At 41.1% G+C, this 19212-nt stretch overlaps 1 protein-coding gene across 7 annotated transcripts in view; it reads left to right on the top strand.

Moving 5' to 3' along the window:
• Positions 1-558: 558 nt before the first annotated feature.
• Bod1l1 (biorientation of chromosomes in cell division 1 like 1) overlaps positions 559-19212 on the top strand; it is a 55149-nt gene continuing 36495 nt past the window's right edge. For all 7 annotated transcript variants that reach the window (XM_021162324.1, XM_021162323.1, XM_021162326.2 and 4 more), the window contains exons 1-8: positions 559-942; positions 6643-6767; positions 11085-11275; positions 12136-12750; positions 13364-13513; positions 16052-16218; positions 17833-17944; positions 18417-18555. In XM_021162324.1, coding sequence (XP_021017983.1) covers positions 706-942; positions 6643-6767; positions 11085-11275; positions 12136-12750; positions 13364-13513; positions 16052-16218; positions 17833-17944; positions 18417-18555 — 1736 coding nt within the window. In that variant the 5' untranslated portion in view covers positions 559-705. The remainder of the gene's footprint in view (positions 943-6642; positions 6768-11084; positions 11276-12135; positions 12751-13363; positions 13514-16051; positions 16219-17832; positions 17945-18416; positions 18556-19212) is intronic.

Here is a 19212-nt window from a genome sequence, read left to right as displayed (position 1 = left end):
AAACTAGCCGGATCATACAAGGACTCAGTCTTAGGTGTCACCTAAGGATTAAACGCCTTAACGCGTGTACGGGTCATGCCTGAGACACAACTCTATTCAGATTTCACTCGCTAGTACCGTCATGTGCAGCAAAACCCTCGTAGTTTAAGAGACAGTAATGGGAGGTTGTAGGCTGGAGCAAGTGAGACGGACACACCAGAAACCAGAAGAATGGGATGAGTGGGTGGAAAAATAAATACATAAATAAATAATTAAATAATGAAAAGTCCACGGCTGCTTCGCACTACGGCGGGCTTGGCAGCCGCAACAGTAAAACTAAACCAACGCTTCACTCCTGCCTTCTCTGAGCTGAAGCTACAGGTGGAGAGCCAGCGGGCGCACGCTCCTACCCGGCTCTTAGCTGTTCCGCTTCTCAGCCGCAGCCACCACCACAACTTGTTCCCGCCCGTCTCAGCCTCGTGAGGGCGCCCGCGCCTCGAGGCGGCTGGAATTGGCCCGCCGCGGCCCCGGTAGCCAGACATGAGTTGCTGCTGTCACCGCCTTTTCCTCCTTTCCCTCAGTTCCTTTTCACTTCCGGGGTTGCTCTAGATCCGCTGGTTCCGTAACAACATCCCGTTGGCTTCCCTCAGGCGGCGGGACCTGTGTAGCCGCCTTCCTCGGAGTGCCTGCCCGCCTGGGCTCTCGGGCTCCCCAGTCCGGGACGCCATGGCCACCAACCCGCAGCCACAGCCTCCGCCGCCCGCGCCTCCGCCGCCGCCACCTCAGCCACAGCCGCCACCGCCGCCGCCGGGCCCTGGGGCTGGCCCGGGAGCGAGCGGGCCGGGAGGCGCGGGGGCTGGCGCTGGGGACCCGCAGCTCGTTGCCATGATCGTAAACCACCTCAAGAGCCAGGGGCTCTTCGACCAGTTCCGCAGGGACTGCCTGGCCGATGTGGACACCAAGGTGCGGGGCTGGAGCGGCGGGCGGCGCGGGGACTGGGGTCCCGCATGCTCCGAGGGGCGACTTCCCCGAGCCGGACCCTCGGGACTGCCTTGCTTACCGGGCTCCTTTTGCGGCTGCTTCGTTTGTTGGTTTGTGTGTGTGTGTTTGTTTGTTTGTTAGACTTGCAGCGGTGTGCCATGCACTCTGCAAGGCTTGGAATGTTCATTCATTCCCCTGCCCTTGTGTTCCTTTCTCAGGCTAGAAACACTAGCCTTGAATGCCTACTATGTTGCCAGACAATGCTTGACCTTAGCTAGTGTACCGCTGTGGTAAGCAAGACCCAAGTCGTTGTTCCTAGGGAGACTGGCTTAGAAGCACTAAGGCAAACGGGACTCGGTTTAGAGTTCATTCTTTTGTTTTGCTTTTCGAGACAGGGTTTCTCTGTGTAGCCCTGGCTGTCCTGGAACTCACTTTGTAGACCAGGCTAGCCTTGAACTCAAATCCGCCTGCCTCTGCCTCCCAAGTGCTGGGATTAAAGGCGTGTGCCACCTCTATCTACTTACTTTTTTCACCTAAGTTTGTTTTGTTTTTTTTTGTTTTTTGGGTTTTTTTTTTGTTTTTGTTTTTTTTCCTACCAAAAGTTTCTTCGGCTTGTAAACGCTACAAATGTAGCGTTTGCAGATATCGTAAAATGGTAAGGGAAAGATTTACAATGTATTTTGCTGGATGTTGAGGGGCGGGTGAACTTGCAAAGGTAGAGAGGCAAACTTGGGCAGAGAAAAAAAGTGGGTTGGGAGACGGGACTGTCGTTTGATCTTTTGCAATGACTGCCTGGCTTAGTAGTTTACTAAGATGAGAAGAGGCAGGCAGAGAGAGAGAGAGAGAGAGAGAGCGCCGTTCTGTTGGAACAGAAGGGGAGGGAAGCAGGCACCCAGCACCGACATGGAAGCGTGCTTTAGCAGGGAAACTGTCCTCTTGGCAGCAAGCCAAGGTTGCAGGACTAAGTCAGTGAAGTTGGTGAAAAGCTATGAAAGTGTGTCTGGAAGCAGGCGAAGAGAGAGGTGTTGGTTCCTCTTGTGGGGCATTTGTTGCTTTCCTTTGGTTTTGTTTGGGGGTTTGTGTATCTGTTTACTTTTGCTTCAATGTGGGTTGGTCTGTTGGATTGGAGTTGTGATGATGTAAGGTTTTTTTTCAGACTGGCAGATCTGAATGAAGAACCTTTAAAAGAGGGGAGTTTGCAGGATCTGCATATCCTTGAGCTTTGAGGTCACCAGCACACAGCTCTGTCATCTCCTCTATAATAATTCCTCCGAAGAACCTGAGGATATCTTCTCCAAGGACTCTGGTCCTGGTCCCATTCCCGTAGCCTTTCCAAAATGTTGTAGGTTTTATTCACGGGGACTTCAATTAATTGAATGTGTGTAGGAAATATAATCTCCCCTTGCTTAAGGACTATCACGGCCATATTATAAAGTCCTTGCTGTTGCCTTTTGAAAAGTATTTTAATAGGAAAATATTAGGCATGGTCAGGTAAATGTTTCCCCATAGAAAGCTAGTTGATTGCAAGCAACAGGTGGGTATTACACTCTGATGTTCTTAGAAATCTGTGTGTTTGTGTTGTCACTGTGTGTATTGTGTATAATAAATTTAATGTTTTAATATTTTGATGACAGGTGCAGTTTTTACAATTCAACCTTTTATTTATCTCATCTCCATTAAATATTACCGTTGTCTGTGGTATCCCTGCCCAAACTTCCAAAAGTAGATTATTAAAATGTTCCTTGGGTCAAAGAAGAAAAATTGGTATGACAGTGTAAGGAAAGCTAGGCCTTTCTCTTCAAAAGTGCTGTTTTCAATAGTTGACAGTAGTTGACTGGAGGCAGTTTCATGTGGTTCAACCTTGTGCTATGTATAGAGGGACCACAGAATGTTCTTCTGTAGATAAGAAAGCTTTAAGCTAGATAAGAGTGGAACAGAGAAGACACTCTCTTCCCAGAGAGCAGCACAGCAGGGCATCGTTGCTGAATCTCCTCGATAATCATTCCTTCTCTCTTCCCCTCCGTACCACTGTTTCTATCCGCCCCCCAGTCTTCCTCACCCTTAGATAACAGATGTGTTGGGTTTAACTTAAAATATTTATAATTAAATCACATTTCTATTTTTCCTAATATGTAAAATGCAAACGAATACTACTTAGGAATGTAGCATTTTTAACAACACAATGAGTAGGCCAAAATAGAGGCACTATTCCCTATTCATATAAAGCTCTGTCACTTTAATAGAACTCTTGAGTCTCACCTGCCCCTTGTAGGAAGTATGGTATTCTTCACAATTGAGCATGAAAGACTAGCCTGCTTTCTACCTGAAAGTCTTCCCTGTGGTATATAGGCTATGAACAGTCAGTGGATTGTGTCAGGCACATACATATATAACAGTAGCAGGTGCTGTCTTAGAACAGTCTTCCATTCAGTGTGTCCACACCAGGGTGAGAGGTACCAGTGTCTACTTCCACTCCTGGAGCCATCAAACGGAACTCTCCTGGTAGGCCTCCAGTGGTCCTGAAGCAAGAGCATTTCTACGGCAGATTGACTATCATTCTTGAAAGAGCTGTAGCCTTGGACAGCTCCAAAATCTAGCTACTCCACTAAGGCTGCTCTTTCTAGATAATTAGTCATCAGGTGTCTGACTCAAGCTCTGTGGCTTGAAAGCCATCCTGTCCCCTTTTTATTGATTATCCACTGGAGAATGAAGAGGGACAATTGAGAGGCCCAGCATTCTGTCCTAGACAAGAATCTGATGGACCAAGAAAATTCAGCCTCTATTTTGATGACTGGTGAAGGTAGTTTTGGATACTTTCACAATTATGAATGGTTTCTGGTCAGTTAGTTCATGGATCAAATAGTATTCACTATTCAAATCTTACATAACAGACATATTTTAGAAGCTGGAAATACAACAGTAAACTAGAGTTCTGCTGCTTCATAGTTTATCCTAGCAGAGGAAAAAGAAAGTAAGTAGTGTATAATCAGAGCTGATTATACAAAAGAATAAAGCAAGAAAAGCATGAGCAGGCCTACTGTTTTGTTCTGGATAAGGTTTCAATTAAGATAATATTTGAGCTATCCTTGAAGGAATTGAAAAAAATGGATGCCTTCCAACCCTAGAGCAGAGGAAGTGCCAAAGACCTGAGGCAGGACTGCTGAGAGAGACAGTGGACCCCTCTACACACATTCTAATGCATTGTGAATTCATTGTTTAGGGTTTTTCTTGTAGTGAGAAGTTAGTGAGTTTTGAGGAAAAGTTAATGATCTGACTTGTATTTTAGAAGAGATAATAATTCTTGATCTACTTTGGACTTAAAATGTTTTGTAACCCTAATTTTTAGAAGATTTAATGTACTCTCTTGGAAGATGGAGTTTGGCGTGGGCAGGCAGGAATGTCAGAATGTGAGAAGCCTTGGGACATGGGTGGAAAAGATAGTAGGAAATGGGTCTGAATATCCTCTGATGTGTCTGCTAGAACCTGCAGACTTTGCTGACCAGAAGAACTTGTTGACTTTGAATTTAAGTCAGGAGCTTGCCATATAGCACAAGCTGGCTTTGAATCACTATGTAGCCAGAGTAGACTATGACATTGCTGTCCTTCCTCCTGCCACAGACTTGCAAATGCTGATTACAGACATGGACCATCATGCCATGCAAGTGAAAAAAAAATGTGTAAACAAGAAACGTTTGTGGGGGAGGGGTGAAATTTGAATTTATTTTGAGGGGACTAAAAAGCTAAATGTATTTAAGTCTAATAAATGCTTGTTAGAAGAAGAAATACATGTTATAAATGTTAGAAAGAAATTTTCACATCAATTTAGGGTAAGTGAAGAAGACCATGAATAAATAATTGGGTGATTTTCCTGGGGAAGAGAAAGAAGCAAAACTTGAAAATTAGAAGTGATAGAAGAGCATCTCATAATCTCCAATTCTGGGGAGGTAGTTACCTAGTTACCAAAGGACAGTGTGTTAATCACTGACCTGCCAAACAGTTGGACAAGAGTGTGCAGACATACAGTGCCCTGCAAGAACTGCTGAGTGGTTGTATGTATAGAAGATGACAGGAGTAGAAAGGATGTAAGCTCACTTTGGGCACCAGAATGACCTCCTGATTAGAATGAGAGCTCTAAGGTGAGAATTTTGTCAGGTGGACAGCTAGAGAGAATGGTTAGGTGAGAATTGGTTACTGGGATAGTGCCTTTGACAGGAGGGAGGGAGGAGTGGTACAGGGTGATGCTGCTCTATTTTCCTTAAAATCCTTCCACTTACTTATATTGAAGGGAAAAAAAGATAAGCAAAGATAACCCTGAATGAGTAGATGAGGGGACTGATGTAGGTAAGGACATTTTTTTGTTTTGTTTATTGTGTTTTGGTATTGAGACATTGTTTCTCTGTGTTGCCCTGACTGTCCTGGAACCCAGAGATCTATTTGCCTCTGCCTCCTGAGTGCTGAGGATTAATGGTACATACATCACTGCAACCCAAGCAAATAGTCCAACTTCTTATTTGTTTTGTTTTGTTTTGTTTTGTTTTGTTTTTGAAGACAGAGTGTAGCTCTAGCTGTCCTGTGACTCATTCTGTAGAGCAGGCTAGCCTTGACCTCAGATCCCAAGTGTTGGGACTAAAGGTGTGTGCCCTCACCACCATTTCTTAAATAGAGAAGACTGGATCTCCTTTTCATCTTCCTCTGCTTTTTTCTTTTTCTCTTTTCTTCTTTTTGGGGGGTGGGTGGGTTGGGGGGCAGTGTGGAGAACTGGGGAGGTAGGCTTTCTAAGCCTTAGACAGTGTGGTTACTTGTAGGGTCTGCCCTGAGCTGTGTGCAGTATTCAGTAGCATTCCTGCTCTCTTTCCTCAGTTATAATCTACTGTGCTTTAGACGTTGCTGAATCCCCGTTGAGGGAAGAGAGGTTAAGACTGCTTGAGGACTACTTTTACCCCAGATACAGTACATGGTTCAGTGGTCTGTTCCTGAGTAATTTCTCTCGAGTCTGTAACTTCCACCTCATATCTTACCACCGCAGACCTTCATTATTTTAGTTATTGCATACTTTTCCAGGTGAGTTTTGTATCTACTTACACACAGCTGTTGAACCACTGTGTTCATATGTGTAATGAATTCCCATTCTCAAACCTCCTTGTGCAAGCACCAAGTCCCAGTCTGTTTCTAGCTTTATTTCTGTTGTTGGACTCTCTTCTCTAACTACATTAGAATACCAGCATATGAGTTTTCCTAGTACTTGTAGCATTATTAGCATTATATTTTTTTTCTAGTCCAATGATTCCTTCCTTTTGTTGTTAGCTCTGTCTACAAAGGTCATTCTCATTCCTGGTTACATCATGCAACTTTGAAACTAATTTTCCCTGTAGGTCATATGTTACATTCTTTCTCGGGACTTCTTTCCTCCCCCCTCTTTGTTTCCAGGCCTCTAACATTAACATTTGTGTTTTGCTTCTGTTTGTCTACAAAAAGGGTTGTCTTCTTTATCTTAACTCTATTTACAAACAACTTATCTTAGACAAAACAGGGAGTATTTGTAAATTATAACTACAAAGCTTTCCATCAACTATAAGAAACCTTAGGACTATTAAATATGTTAAAATTATTGAACTGATTTTCAGTATTGTATGAATTAAAGGTTTCTAGCATTTGTGGGTTTTGTTTTTTTTTTCTTTCTAGCCTGCCTATCAGAATCTAAGGCAGAGAGTTGACAACTTCGTTGCAAACCACTTGGCAACTCATACATGGAGTCCTCACCTCAACAAGAACCAACTGAGAAACAATATCCGACAGCAAGTTCTGAAGTAAGTCTGAGTTAGGGGCACAGGCTAGATTTGAAATGCTGTTGTTTACTTTGTCTGAAAGCAACCAGAAATACATTCTCCTCATGTCAGCAGTTTTGGAAGTTTAATGTGACTTAGTCCAGTATATTTTGGAGTATGACCTCATCATTTCATATTTCCTTTATAAATTTTTACTCATCTTTTCCTGTAGACTTAGAGAGGTATTTAAGTATTTGAGAAAAGAAATAGCATGACTTAAAACACATCAGAAAAATCTCTATGTAAATATTAATGCATGTAAATGCTAATAATGTCCTATCCAATTACATTAATGACTATTTTCTTGTCTAACAAGTAGAACGTACATGACACAGCTCTGAAATTTAAAACAATCCCTTGGTTGTACATGTTGTCTTCTAATATATAGTATGTAGCTAAATGAAAGTATTTTGATTTGTTCAGTCATTTTTGTATCAGCATAAGACACAAAGAATAAAAGCTGAAATATTTAGAAAGTCTGGAATATTTACCTTAAAAAGATTGTGAACTTGATTTACAGTCTTCTGCTTGTTTTTGAATATAAATATTTGCTAAGACAAAAAAGTCTTTTTATCCCAGTTATTTAGAGTGCCTATTCATCCTGCTTTGACAAATATTTATACTTAACATTTGTAAAGTGTGGCTTTAAACAGGTGAGCAGTTTAACTCAAGCCTATGTAGTGTGATAGTTCTAAGCTATAGAAAGCACCAGAAATAAAAATGCTCTAGAAAGTTCATTTAGACCCAGGTAATACAGTAATGCTAGAAACCCAGCGCCAGGAAGCTTAGACTGTGTCTCCCTGTACTTAAGGAAACAGCACTAGGTCTCTTGACTGTGTTTTCAAAGCTGTTTGAGAACCTATGAAAGAGTCTAGGTGAGATCAAAAGATGACATTGGAAGGCTGCTTAACAGTACCTCGTGGTAAAAAGTCAAAGCTGTTTCCTGAAAAGAAGAGACTAGAAGGAGTCTATTGAGTGGCAGGCCAAGAAGGCTCCTTATTTCCACAGAGTAGAACAGCAGGCAAAGGAGCACAGGGATGGGAGCGGGGCGCAGCTGTGGTGCCCGACTCACATTTATATGCGGTGCTGCCGGTAATGCAGGGCTCTCTTCCAACACGTCCTAGCTACCAGCCTTCTACAGATGATTGCTTTGCTTCATCACCATCCTGTTTAGAAGCTCTTGCATCCTTCTCAGGAGAAGGGTATCTTTCTCTTTACAGTGATGATCCAGTCCACGGGATCCAGCAAATCTTGCACTATTTTATTATCCAGTGTTGACAGTCTCAAGAAGAACAGTTTTCTGGAGTTTTATTTAGACTTTAGTATACAGAATCTTGAAGACAAAGACTGTCATTTTATTTTAGGTGAGGGAAATGTGAAAAGTCAATCACTTACAACCCTAGTACAATAAAAGACATCTTGACCACAGTTCCTGCTTGGTAAAAGGTAAGGAAGCCAAACACTGCGGCAGCAGTGAGTGAAGGAACCCTGTGGCGAGACTAGAGACTGGGAAGGGAACAGCTGTATTCTGGTAACTCACCAGCCACTCTTCTGAGACTTCTGTACATTGTCGCCTTATTACCTTTTGGGTATGGAGGCCAAAGAAAATCTCCTTCAGAGGAATCCAGGGATTCAACTCAGGCCATTGGGCTTGTACTACAAGAGCTTTTAAGCACTAAGACATCTTGCTTACTCCATTTGCAAAGCTTTATGTTAGAAATAGTAGCATTTTGAAGTTTTCCTTAGAGAAGGATTTTGTTGCAGTTGATTTTTTTTTTTCTTTGTTTGTTTTTGAGACAGGGTATCTCTTTTTTTTGTTGTTTTGATTGGTTTTGGTTTTGGTTTTGTTTTATTGAGACAGGGTATCTCTCTACATAGCTCTGGAAGTCCTAAAAGTCTGTAGACCAGGCTAGAAACTCACAGATCCACCTGCCTTTGCCTTATGAGGAGATGTGCACTACTATGTCCAGCTTAGAGAAGGATTCTTTAGTTGTATGCAAACGAGAACTGTATAGATGGACTAGCCCTATAAATAATTGTAATCTCAAGCAGGTTTTCACACACACTTGAGAAAGTACTCAGCCGACTTAAGCCATTGCAGTTGCCATTTCTATAGAACAAATACCTACTATCAGCAACTTAAAGTGGGGGAACTTAGTAGCTTATTTTCTTATTCAGGAGAAAGGAAATTTTTATTCTGTTTATATATTCATGCTGCAAAATCTGGAAACACTGGATAGCTTTCAGTAATGACTTGGGCAGAATTTTAAAAGAGAAAGAAGTGGATTAGTTTTACTTATGTATTTAGTTTTTTCCTCCAGTATTGGGGGTGGAATCCAGCTCGTCATACATGCAAAAATAAGCACTCTATCACTGAGGTACTATCTTAAAAACAGTAGGGTCTCAGTATGTAGCCATGGCTCTCATATTCTATATGTAGCCTAGGCTGGCCTTGGACTAGAATGATGGAATTACAGGCATCTACCACCTTGCCTGGATTCAGCCCTTTTTGGTTTGTTTCTATTTTGAGAAAAAGTCTCAATTTGTGCAAGATGGCCTTGAACTCTTACCCTAAAATTTTCCCGTTGCTCAGGCCAGTCATAAACTTGTGATTATCCTGCCTCAGCCTCCTAAGTGGTTGGTATTACAGACAGGCACTAACCAGGCCTGCAGGTAAGTAACTCTAACAGTGAATGTATCTGTTGTCAGATAGACTTTAGCTATGGGGGCTGAGACTTTTCTCTCTGAGTGGCAGTTAGGGAATACCCCAAGGCAGTGAGTCTACAGAACAGTAGATCAGTAGCTGTGGACCCTATTTTTGCATAAGATCTTCCTCCATGAGAAGGAAGACTACATTTAAGAGTACTCTTGTTTACAGGACAAGAAGCCAAAATATATGCAAACAGAGAAGGCAACCGAAGCAATATTTTGGGGTTCAGTAGGTTTTCTTCTTTAATTTTATGTCTTTGTACTTATGCCTTACTGAAAAACTTTTTAGTGATTCTTTCTACTACATTCGCAACTCATCTTTAAAGGGGACAAAAAGAGCTTTAAGATACAGCAGTGTTTTCAGGATTTGCATTCTGTTCTTTAATTTTATAACTTGAAAAAGCAGGTAACCTACTTTGTTGCATGTCAGCTCATTTTTCTTTATGTCCCACATAAATAGAATTATGTTATCACATGGCTTCAAAGTGCCTTGGGAATTGAAAATCCAGTCCACCCTCACTTCAGACAGGCACACTCAGAAACAACATTGACAGTATAAAGGTCAACCCCTCCTCACCCATTTTATCCAGAAAGATGGGGGCCAAGAAGCAGGAGGCGACTAGTGCCTCAGTCTCCCAACACTGTCCTGTGCACTTTGATTCCTCCTGGTGCAACCTACAAAGAAATGTGATCTTAAGTCTGTTTTGCTCAGATGTCATTTTACACAAGTGCTACTTAAAACATGTTCTTGTCACTCCTCTGTCTGCCCTCTTAGACTTATAGCCCCTTTCCTCCCTCCCTCTTTTATACGCATCAAGACTCAGTTCCATGAGTTCTCTTTGTGGAGTGTTCCCACCTTATTGTGAACACAGCCAATAATCCTTTACTCTTTTCTTTCCCCACAATACATTGTGTATGTTAATGCCTAGCCTCTTGTACTGTAATTGTATCTGTATCTTTAACCAACACAGGGCCCAGGCTCAGGTCTGGTCTGTAGTGCCTGGTGGCCAGCATGGTGCATTTTATGTAGAAGACATTCATAATCTAACTCTTTAAATGACTAAATCATCCTATTTTATTGCAGGAAAGTAATAAAAAGAAAGCCAGACATCTTGAGTTTTGTTTTTATTTTTCTTGTGTCTTGTTTATCAATTTGACGAAAATATACGTTGTGTATATTGTTCACCTTAACTAGAAACTCTAAGACTTAGAAAAAGTTTATATTTTCTATTTTTTAAGAAGAAAACATTTCAGAGTCAAGAGATTTACTAGGCCTGGAACTCATCTCTCGTGCGATCCTCTTATGTTCCAGGGATGGAGGTTGAGAGAGGCACGACCTCCCTTATTCTCTGTAGTACTGCAGCTACTCCAGAGGCCTTTTTGTGTTTTAGTCTTTCTACCAGCAATGCACTGGGGGACAGTTTACAAATGTCTTTGTAGTATAGCATACTTTTAACCTCTACTGTATTAACTTTCCCAAATAGAGTCTTGAAGGTTGAACACATATATAATAGACACTATTTTCTTCAAAATAATTTGTGCAAATATAAAATTATTTCTTTACCTTCCTGTGAATTGCTTGTATTTCAGATCAGGAATGCTGGAGTCTGGTATTGACCGAATTATTTCTCAGGTTGTGGATCCAAAGATCAACCACACATTCAGGCCTCAGGTAGAAAAAGCTGTGCACGAGTTTCTGGCCACATTGAATCACAAAGAGGAAGCAGCTGGCAGCACAGCTCCTGATGATGAGAAGCCAGAATCTTCTGTCATTACCCAAGGTGCTTTGCTTTTACTCTTGTCAGTGCCCAGGCTCTTCTTGTTCTGATTGCCTGGATAGAGATGTTTGGTTTTTAATACATTGCTCCCTTTGGCTACTTTAGTGAAATTATATGTGCTTTCAATATTGCTCAAGTTCCCTAGCTGGCATGACATTTCTATTTTGAAGTTAATTTCAAAAAACATTATAATAGTGGTGAGTGTGTGTGTGTGTGTGTGCACTCGCTATAAGAGAGAATGTAACTGAAATAGTAAAGACATTATTCTCACAACTGGAATGATCTCACATGTGTTAGCATCTTTCCTATAAGACACTATGTACTTATGAGATAGAAATGTTTGAGTATGTGTACTAGTTTTGTACCCGAAAAGCCTACAGGAAAATGCATTTCTGCTCAGCTTATAACAGTAGTGTGTACTGTCAGTGAAGTAGACGGATCTACTTTTTCATACATTTATTTCAATCTTCTTCCAATTTATTCTTTTTAAATTTATTTGTTAGGGATTTTCTTCATTTACATTTCCAATGCTATCCCAAAAGTTCCCCATACCCTCCTCCCCCCACTCCCCTACCCACCCACTCCCACTTCTTGGCCCTGGAGTTCCCCTGTACTGGGGCATATAAAGTTTGCAATGCCAAAGGGCCTCTCTTCCCAATGATGGCCGACTAGGCCATCTTCTGATACATATGCAGCTAGAGAGACAAGCTCTGGGGGTACTAGTTGGTTCATATTGTTGTCCCACCTATAGGGTTGCAGACCCCTTTAGCTCCTTGGGTACTTTCTCTAGCTCCTCCATTGGGGTCCCTGTGATCCATCCAATAGCTGACTGTGACCAATTTATTCTTATCTTCTCCTTGAAGGTGCTCCTGCTCCTGGGCCCAGTGCTAATGTAGCCAGTGATGCCATGTCAATCTTGGAAACCATAACTTCTCTTAACCAAGAAGCTAACGCTGCCAGAGCTTCAACAGAAATATCAAATGCCAAGGTCAGTGAGAGAATATCCAGAAAACTCTCATCTCAGCCAAGCACTGACGTTAGCACAGACAAGGAGAGAGGCTCAGAAGATGCGATTGAGAGAGAAAAGGCTACCTCTGATTCTGGAGGAGATGGGCTAGAAGCTGCTCCCAAGTCAGAAGAACCTAGTGATCTCCCTTGTCCAGTGGAAGAAACTAAAAATCATATGAAAGAGAATAATAGCTTACTGTTACTAAGTAAGGATGCTCAGCAGGAAAACAGTGACCCAAAAATTAAATCAACGGAAAAAGGAGAAAAGAAACCCGATGGTTATGAGAAAGGAGAGAGAAAGAAAGAAAAAAAGGAAAAGACTGAAAAAAAAATTGATCACTCTAAAAGGAATGAAGATACACAGAAAGTGAAAGATGAGAGACAAGCAAAGGACAAAGAAGTGGAAAGCACAAAGCTTCCTTCTGAAAAGAGCAACAGCAGAGCCAGGGCTGCTGAGGGGACAAAAGAAGGTACATGTACAAGGCCGCATGGCTTCAAGAGGGATTGTTCCTTACAGGAAGAGGACAGTTTCACATTTGGCTTTTGATTGTAATGATTTATTTTGGTGTTTTCATGTCAAAACTTGAAAACTTGTAAAGCAATAAAAGTACTAAGCTGTGCACGGTGGCACCGAGCAGTAATCTCAGGGCTGGACATGCATGCCTAGTATAGAGTTCAGGCTAGCCTGAGCCCAATCATTCTGCCTCGTTTGGCCTTCTTAACTATACTGATGTGTCTGTTGACAAAAGAAAATTTACAGAAAAGCTATAAACTTCATAATTTGTATTATTTTTTTCACACTGTTCCAAGCAACTTAAATTATATATGCTAATCTTCAAAATACTAGGTAGTAATAATAATAATCGGTTACTTAAAATCTACATTTGTATATAGCCTTTCATTATAAATCAATAGTTTTTATAGTTCAAGTGACTATTTTACCTTTGTATTTTATTTATATAGCTGCTTTTCTGATAGTTAAATTTCCTGTTTAAAGCAGGAAATTTTTAATATTGACGGCTTAGGCTTTAAATACCTTCTAGTGATCGGTTGTTTATTTTGCTTCATTTTTTTTCCTTAAAGATTGTTCTTTGTTAGATTCTGATGTGGATGGTCTCACTGATATCACAGTCAGCTCTGTCCACACCAGTGACCTTTCATCCTTTGAAGAAGACACAGAGGAGGAAGTTGTCGTGTCTGAGAGCATGGAAGAAGGAGAGATTACATCAGAGGGTAAGGGTGATACATTTGTCTCAATGGCTCTGTGACAGTGCTGTTAAGCGTTATTTGCGTTCTGTTCTAATGGCTACTTCCTGGCTATGGTATAGCTAGAGTCTGCTACCTTGTGATTGTAAGATTGGCTTCTGATTGAGCTGCAGGGTTGTCTGTCTAATTATCCTTGTACATGTTACCAGCCCTCAACAAGCCTACTTTTCCATGATCAACCCCATCATTTGATGTTATTGCAAAGTTGAGAGGAGATGGTGTACACAGAGCTGCTTTTGTTTGTGTGTGAATGATGCTTGGTGAATACAAGCTGTAAGGCTGTCCTCACTTCTACTACCAGTTACAAATTTGAGGGTCATAAAGAGCCCCCTTGGAAAAACTGATTTCCTAAAAGGCATAACAGAGTGCACCAAAAGCAGGTATATTATACTAGTCAGATATGTTGGCTTGTGCTTAGAATCACAGCAATTAGAAGGCTAAGGCAAAAGAATAACTGTTAAAACTGGTTCTATATTGGGAGTTCTAGGCTATCCTGCTAGTGTAGTGCTCTGCCTCAAATAACTACAAATACTGGTCTACTCAATATAGTTGATCAAGCTAAGGAACACAGTCAAATCAGAGAAAGGATAGTGTGCTCAGGGTCAAGTTTAGAAACTTTCCAAACATGAGCCCTCTGTATGTCCTCTCTGGAACGGTAGGCAACTTGACATCCATTTCTATAATCAGGATAGACTGTGAGAACCTAGAGAAGTTCACTAGAACTTTGGTCTGAAATTCTTATTTTGGGCTAAAGGATATAGTCATAATGACCCACCTGCCCTTGTGCCTGTAGCCCTAAGAGGTCTTGCTGCAGGACCGAATCCCATTCCTCCATCTTAACAATAGTAGATTTTGATTTGACCATAAAAGAACCAGGAAAGCAGAAACACATCAGTCAAGTACAGCATCATGAGAGCCCAGAGATGACCTCTCAGAAGCTTAGGGCAAATGCCAGACCTCTCTGTGCAAAGCTTAAATCATTGTTATACAGTTTGCTTGTCAGCTGACCCTTCCTAAGTGCTTACTGGGTTCCAGAGTCTGTGCTAATGTCTTTCTGGTTCTTAACTTCTGCAGCTCTGGAAAGGAGGCACAACAAAGGGAACAAAGTCTTGAGGTATATCCAGTCCAAAGTCACATAGCCACTGAGCACCAGGGCAGAATTCAAAGCTGAGTCTGCATGTAGTCAGTACATGCTGCTCTTTGCTCTGATATATTCTTGCCAGTGGGCGACATCTTTTACATTTTCTGCTAGCTTTGGATAGGATGTCTAGGAAGAAACTCAGCGGGGAAAGTAGACACTTTTAACTCCACAGATACTTTTCTTAGCCTTTCATATCTTTAAATTGTATGGGTATGTCCAGGAGAAGCAAAGTTATTCAGAATAGGAGCAGCAGTGTACACTAGCTATGATGGTGGTCCTTACTGCCCAGCCCATGTGGGAAGACTAGTCCCTATCCTGTGATTCCTGTGCTTTTTCTATGCTTGGGGTGTGCTAGGGTGCTTTCTTTGTTGGGGTTAGATTTTCTGCGTACATGCTCTAAATATAAGAAGTTCACTAAGAACAATAAGTAATAAATGAAAACATTCCTTTTTCCCTGCCTTTCTACTGTGTCAAGTGGAAAGATTGCCTTCCTAATGTAGAGGTGTTAGTGTAAGGTGTGTGTGATTGATTCCTAAACACATAACTAGGCATTAAGATCTCAGGTGTGAGCTGGGTGTGGTGGTGTACACTTTTAATCCCAACACAATGGGAGGCAGAAGCAAGTGGATATCTGTAAATTGGAGACCAGTCCACATTGTGAGTTCCAGGACAGCCAGAGAAAAATAGTGAGACTCTCAAAAAACTAAAACCATAAGGAAGATTTCAAGTGTGCTTTAAAGTATAGTTTCAAGTGAATTTCTTCAACTTAACAGTGAGAAAAACATTCATATCAAGTCCAAGAATTATTTGTCAAAATACATTGTTTAAAATAACTGATGGGAGGAACAGTAAGTTAAGATGGTTCCAGTAGCTTCAACTAAGTGGGCTCCTGAATTAATAAGCCAGACGGTAAACGGTAAAAGGAGACTTAAGCTTAGAAACCATCTACCATCAGTGGATGCATCATCTACGCAGTGGATGCGTCCCATCAGATCATAAGCAGGTAAAGGCCTAGCGGTAGTACAGCCAATGTGTACTTGGCTTCCATGTAGAGCCTACAAATCCACCCTGCTCTAGGGGCAGAGTCGAGCCTCTGCCTCTTTAGTTCTGAGCCTGTCCTGCTTCTGCCCTGCTCTGTGCAACTCTCCTCTATGCTTCTTTTGTCTTTTAATAACACAAATGTCTAACTTGGTCTGCCTCTATGTGTGAGGTGAACTGTAGTTTTTAAATGTCAATTTCTTTTCTCATACAGACAACCCCTTTGGACCTTTAAATACATTTGAAGTATATTAGTATCTTTTGCTGCATATATGACATGTTTTTGCTTGTTGACAAAAGTACTTTTTATATTGGCTTCTTTCCAGATGAAGAGAAAAACAAGCAGAATAAAACAAAAGCTCAACCTGGTGATTCTAGTGATGGAAAAGCCAGAGGTGTACGGCATGCTTATGTTCACAAACCGTATCTTTACTCAAAGTACTACAGTGATTCTGATGACGAACTCACAGTGGAGCAACGGCGGCAATCCATTGTAAGTCCAGTTGATCACTTGCAGATTTAGAGTGCTTCTAAACTTCCTAATGCTGCAACCCTTTAAACACTGCTGTAGTGACCCCCTCACCATAAAATTATCTTCTTGCTACTTCATAGCTGTAATTTTGCTACTGTTATGAATTATAATAGCTGATATGCAGGATATCTGATATGCAACCTCTGTGAAAGTATTGGTCAACCCTCAAAGAGGTCACAAGCCACAACTGTGATTTAGCCAACTACAACAGATTGACAAAATTTGAATGGCAGTCTGTGCAAGGTATTGTTATGCACACAGCAGACATGGTCTTGCCCTCAGGGAGCTTGCCATGGAACTGCATAGAATAGACACAAAGGGGTATCATTGTTACTAACGAAAGTGAAAAAATGTAACTGTCTGCTTCATATTGTGAAAGTGCTTGTATCCCTGTGACTCATTTCATGCAGAGATACAGTATGTAAGGAGTATAAGGAAATTGAGGGAAATGTAGTCCACCAATTTTCTAGGTTTGAAAATGCTTCCAATTGTCAAGTACCATTCAATTATTGAGTGCTTTTTAAATAAAATTCATTAGTTTTAAAATGGCTTACAATATAAGGAACATAAAAATATAAAAAGTTTCTTATGTCACAATTAGGGAGTTTATAGAAATAACTATTGAAGACAACACTATAAAATGTGATTGCTAGTTAGTTTTCCTTCCAGGCTTATCTCTTAGAGAGGATATTGGATAGGAGTTATGCACCTGTTGGGTTTTTTAATTGGATTTTTGAAAGTTTGGCTTTGAGCCCTGACCAGAAAGGGGTGGTTAGAATAACAAAATGATTGTGAATTCTCTCTAATTGAGATTCTGCCAGCAGAAAGTTCCAAGGCCACGGTTTAGGCCCAGGAGTATAGCCACCAAGTCAGATTAGCTGTAGAATTTACCTGCCACTTGAAGTTCTGAAGACGTACCCACTATGCTTGGTATTTATGTGTCTATAACCTTTCCTCCCTGTTTTAGTTGTAACTACTTTGTTCCATCATGTTTTCTCAGATCATGCTTTTTTCCTTCACACCAATAGCATTCTAAAGTAATAATGAAAATTTTCCTATCTGTGCCTCTATCATCTGGTAGCTTCCAAAACAGAGTAGTCTTATCTGTACCTAGGCACAAACAGTTAATGTCTGTTCCTTTTTTTTTTTTTTAGATTTGTATGTATGTTGTGCTTGTGTGTATGTGTATGCCTAGTGCCTGCCTGCAGAGGTTAGAAGGTGTTAGACTCCCCTGGAAGTGGAGTGAATGATGGTTGTTAGCTATATCGTTGCTGGGAACAGCCTGGGACATCTGTGAGAACAGCACATGCTCTTAGCCACTGAGCCATCTTTGTAAACTGATATATGTGCGCTTCTGCATATTCTGTTAATGTGTAAAAACATCAGAAGAACAAACTTAAACTTAGTCTGTAGGGACAACTTTGAGTACAAGAGGTTTACAACCCAAGGTCTCACTCAAGTGTGCTGAGCCAGATCAATACCTCGGAGAGGTACTCTCGGCTATTTTCTCACATACGTTCTTTCAGAGTGTCTTGGCTTCTACCTGATAATCTACAGGTAATTTTATGGTTTTAGGCTAAAGAAAAAGAAGAGAGACTTTTAAGAAGACGAATCAATAGAGAGAAACTTGAAGAAAAACGAAAGCAGAAAGCAGAAAAGACAAAATCTTCTAAAGTGAAGAGCCAAGGTATAGCAGACATTATTTTTATTTGAGAGTATCTTATCCACACCATCATTTTCTAGTTAGTCTCACATTGCTTGTGGCATATGTACATAAAAAAGTTCCAAAGTATGGATGAATTTATTCTGCTGTACTGGTGGAATAGATTTCAGATAGAAGTAGCTGAGCATTTCTGGAGCTAGCCTATACCTCACATCATCTTTGCCTTTTCCCTTTACTCTTGTTATTTTCTCTGATGCAGGGGATTGAAATCAAGACCACAAACTTAGCTCTGCCCTGACTGTGCTACAGCCCTCATGCTGGCATGCATCTGGCACAGTAAATACAACAAAATTGATGTCTGTTTTTCCTAGCAGAAACTGAGACTCATTCGAAGCTATGTTGTGTTTTATACTGCCTATAAAACTGTAATGAAAAGTAAATATAGCACTGTTACAGAACTGTCTTCTGAACTAAAGCTTCTTTATTTACTTTCTAGGCAAAAGTAGTGTGGACCTCGAAGACTCATCAACCAAGACTTTGGAGCCCAAAGCCCCGAGAATTAAAGAAGTCCTTAAAGAACGGAAAGTTTTAGAGAAGAAAGTAGCCTTAAGCAAAAGAAGAAGAAAAGATTCAAGGTGCATTTTTACCTACTATGTTCTAATTGTCATATTAGTGGTACATTTTCAGAAGAACAGCTTTGAAAGTGGGCATAGGCTGTCTGAAAAAGTAACTGGACATGGTGGGCGGGGGCGGCGGGGGGCGGGGGGGGGGGGGGCAGAGGCATGGGGCCTCTGTGAATCTGAGGCCATCATGATCTACACAGAGAACTCTGGCACAGCCAGGGCTATAGACAGAGACTCTATCTCCCCCCACCCCCCCCACACACACTTTTTATTTATTTATTTATTTTTTTTAAAAGGGTCCTTTTCACTTAATCTTTGCAGTTTGATGGGCTGTGAATTTCTGTGTTAACCATCATCTTTTGCACAGACATCTCTGTTGAGGTCTGAGAACTATGAGCTCACTCTGATCCTTCTGCCTCAGCCTCTCCAGTGCTGGAATTATTGTGTGCCATCATACTTGGCTTTTTAGAGAGAGGAATTTATAGGGCAGTTTGATTTAATATCTGTTCAGCAAAATAAAGGTAGTATGTTCACCTAGGTTTCATGAGGTCTCTAATCATGCATTTTAAACGTCATTAGTATTTAATAGTAGTATGGCTAATATGTATATTAGTCAAATTTACGGTACCAGGCTTGTGTTTCTTCTTGTGGATCAGGCCTTAATTCCAA

This window comes from Mus caroli, chromosome 5 (assembly GCF_900094665.2).
Source record: "Mus caroli chromosome 5, CAROLI_EIJ_v1.1, whole genome shotgun sequence".
In the NCBI taxonomy this organism is placed as follows: Eukaryota; Metazoa; Chordata; class Mammalia; order Rodentia; family Muridae; genus Mus; species Mus caroli.
The sequence above is the reverse complement of the archived record's forward strand: the minus strand, read 5'-3'. Positions and strand labels throughout refer to the sequence as shown.